This window comes from Micropterus dolomieu, linkage group LG01, assembly GCF_021292245.1.
Source record: "Micropterus dolomieu isolate WLL.071019.BEF.003 ecotype Adirondacks linkage group LG01, ASM2129224v1, whole genome shotgun sequence".
Classification (NCBI taxonomy): domain Eukaryota; kingdom Metazoa; phylum Chordata; class Actinopteri; order Centrarchiformes; family Centrarchidae; genus Micropterus; species Micropterus dolomieu.
The window spans coordinates 11,077,209-11,080,387 of NC_060150.1; the positions used below are offsets into that span (position 1 = coordinate 11,077,209).

Sequence of the window (3,179 nt, forward strand, 5' to 3'; positions counted from 1 at the left end):
GAAGTAGCCTACTTGAGTAGGCTATTTCAATTTTACGTTACTTTACATTCATTTCAGAAGGAAAATACTGTACTTTTCATACCACAACATTTATCTAACATATATTAGTTACTTTTAAGATTCAAAGTTTTATCCAAAACATAGCTATGATCAGAAAGTAAAAAATGAAACATTTTTATTGATTAAACTACCCTACCGTGTACAAAGCAGCCTAATAAGAATAAGCTTCGCCTTGATAAAATTAAAATGCTGCTTACACTGAATGCATCATAGAAAATATCAGAATCCGAATCAGCTTTATTGCCAAGAGGAATTTGACTCAGGATTGTACATTGCTCACGATGTGAGTAAATATAAAATATAATGAGACACAGACTTCAGTGCAGACAACACAAATATACACACAATGAACAAAAACAATATGGACGTATTGACAAATAGTGCAGTGAGAAGAGTGCAGTGCGGGAGTATGTACATCTCAGAGATGGATGTGATATACAGGTTAATATAAATGTACACAGTACAATGAAGCATAGTGCAAAGGAAGCTGGAATAAATAAGTATAAGTATTTTGCGCAAGAGTTATGACTTGAGGTAGGTGGATTGGTACACAGTATTCAAATAATGTATAGGCCTAGACCTATGAGCAATGTAACACCTTGCGTCATTTTGCATAGTATTTTTACCTTTGGTACTTTAAGTAGGTCTACATTTTGCTGTAATTGAGTAGGCCTATTTCTACACTATTGTTTTGTGGTATTGCTACTTCTACCTAAATAAAATGTATCAATAGCCTACTTGTTCCACCCATGTCTATTTCTTCTTTATTTTTAGCTCTGGGCTGCGTCCATGCTTCTCCCTTCCTGCCTCCATGAGTCAGGTCCCTCTTCATCCTCTGTGGGGCGCTGAGTTTCAGGCCGTGTTGTCAAACACTGTTGTGTAAAAGGGTCGATTGCTGAGTCATGGGTAGATGTTGCTTAACGTGCACGCAACAAGGAGAACAGTGGTAGCAGCCGGAGCACACACAGTGGATAGTAGCGATGGCAGACACCTAGGTATATATCACTAAGTTACAGTCAGCCACGTTATAAAGAGTCGTTATTGTTAAAGCAATGTATAGCCGACGAAGCTAACAGCTAATAGTTTTTAGTGGACTTGCTAGCTTCCGAGGAGTCACCTCTGTGAGAAGTGGAGTGCCTGCATCATTCAGGTGAAGTTGACAGCAACCGCCTGGCAAATAAGGTAATATTACAACTAACTACAATGCCTTACTCTATGTATCCAGCCCATAACCATAGACTGTATATAAAAAGTGTGTAGTATAGTGTTAAGCTGCATTCCTTTTGTTTGTTGTCCCTTAACTTCTCAGTGTGAATGATGTTGGAGTTGGTAACGTTATGTTAACAGTTTACACTTACTTTGTCATTCGTAATGAAGTGTTTGTGTGAACTGCTCTGCCCAGCCCCATTTGGCAAACATTTTGATCATGTGTGGCAAATGGTTTGTGTGGTGGTGATTTATAACCAGCGGCTACTTGCATGTGCAGTAGTGAACCATGACTCAGCGACTAAAGATGTCACAACTTAATATAGAGCCAAGTTTGTGTAGAGACTCTGAAAGAGAGGGGTGCTATGTTACATTTTTCAGACTCAATTTCATTTTGTTAATTATTATTTGTTAATTGTTTAATTTTAAGCGGCACAGTCTTCTGGACATATATGGTGTTACATTTAATCTTGCATTTTGTCTGTGGTTGTACTGAATCTCTAATGAAAATATAACCCCATTGATGTGATATGTGCCATTAGCTCTTACTAGTATTTATTGCTGCTTTTACTAGTAGTATGTATTGTCAGGTGTAGATCTCGTGCTGTATTTGATGCTCTGTTGATGCTTGTGTGTTGTTCCTCAAATGTAAATCTTTTCTTCTCTTTGGATAAAAGCATCTGCCAAATGAGTAAATGTAAATATGTCCGCCCCCAGCTGCTGGCATGATGATTCACACCTACTGCGAAGCCAATTCCTCCATCTCCCTCACCTGGGTGGATGAAGGCATCTCCCCCTGCTTCTACTTCACACTGGTCCCCGCCATCCTGCTAACTATCGCCTTCTTCCTCGGCACCATCCACTGCGTGTGCTACCAGAAATATGGCACAGCAATGGAACCCAAGTTCGTCCCACGCTCCCTCCTCTTCAGTTTCCAGCTGGCCATCTCCGTCCTTCTCCTGGTCCAGTTTCTGAGTGGGTTGGTCTGGCGGGCTGCCAGCGGAGCAGAGCTCCCAGGCTATGTGCTGTTGTATGGCTGCTTCTCTGCGCTGGGCTGGGCCTGGGCTATAGCCCTGCTCAGGGTGGAGAGACATAGGGTCCTGGTGATGGACCGGACAAGGGGCCACAGCACGGCCCTGCTGCTGTTCTGGGCTGTGGCTTTCTCAGCCGAGAACCTGGCCTTCATCTCCTGGTACAGTCCTCACTGGTGGTGGGGCCTGGAGAACACTCAACAACAGGTGAGGAAAGGTCGAATATCACATGAGATCCATTTCTTTAAATCATCATTTTGAAAATATAACCCCCAAAACACGTAGTGTAGCACAAGTCTCTGTTTATAGACTATTTTCCAACTGGATTTAGTCAAAATATTGTACACTGGATACTGCATTGTACAGTAGTGATTATGTCACACTGTTGTCTGTACCAGCATGCATCTTGTGTTTTGCGGTTTATCTTCATTCCTGTCAAATCAAGATTAAGTTTAGGTAACTTTATTTCTCTAATGTTGATCCAAGAATGCGCTGATAGTGTATGCCCTCATTCTGCATTAAGATAAAACTCTTCATTATCCTTTCTGTTAAAGTTTTAGAATGTAGACAATGTGAGTTTTAACAGTCAAACGGGCCAAAGTGCATCCTGTCCTGTTTCAAGTACTACAACAAACAACCAACCAAGGGAGACAAGTTTAACAAGATGTGCAAGACTAGAACCTTTTTTGCTGAGTCATTGCGCAGTGTGACTTTCATATCTCCTCCCACACTGAGCCAGTTGCAGTAGTTTCCACATTGTGGTTGTATAATTGTAAGCATGACTTCACATTTGTATTTTTTAAAGGATTTATCTGTGCTTAACTTAAAATGTTGTTTTTTAAGATGCAGTACTACTCCTCAAACTGTTTGTCCTGTGTTTTT

At 40.9% G+C, this 3,179-nt stretch overlaps 1 protein-coding gene across 1 annotated transcript; it reads left to right on the forward strand.

Moving 5' to 3' along the window:
* The first annotated feature begins 901 nt into the window (after window positions 1-901).
* Window positions 902-2,558, forward strand: LOC123975083 (ATP-binding cassette sub-family B member 6-like). The gene is made up of 2 exons (XM_046056232.1): window positions 902-1,242; window positions 1,984-2,558. The coding sequence occupies exon 2, from the start codon at window positions 1,992-1,994 to the stop codon at window positions 2,556-2,558; it is 567 nt and encodes a 188-aa protein (XP_045912188.1). The 5' UTR covers window positions 902-1,242; window positions 1,984-1,991.
* The last annotated feature ends 621 nt before the right edge of the window (window positions 2,559-3,179 follow it).

What these genes read in the sequence shown, in the direction of transcription:
- LOC123975083 (XM_046056232.1), top strand. Translation starts at nt 1,992, where the DNA reads ATGATGATTCACACCTACTGCGAAGCCAATTCCTCCATCTCCCTCACC.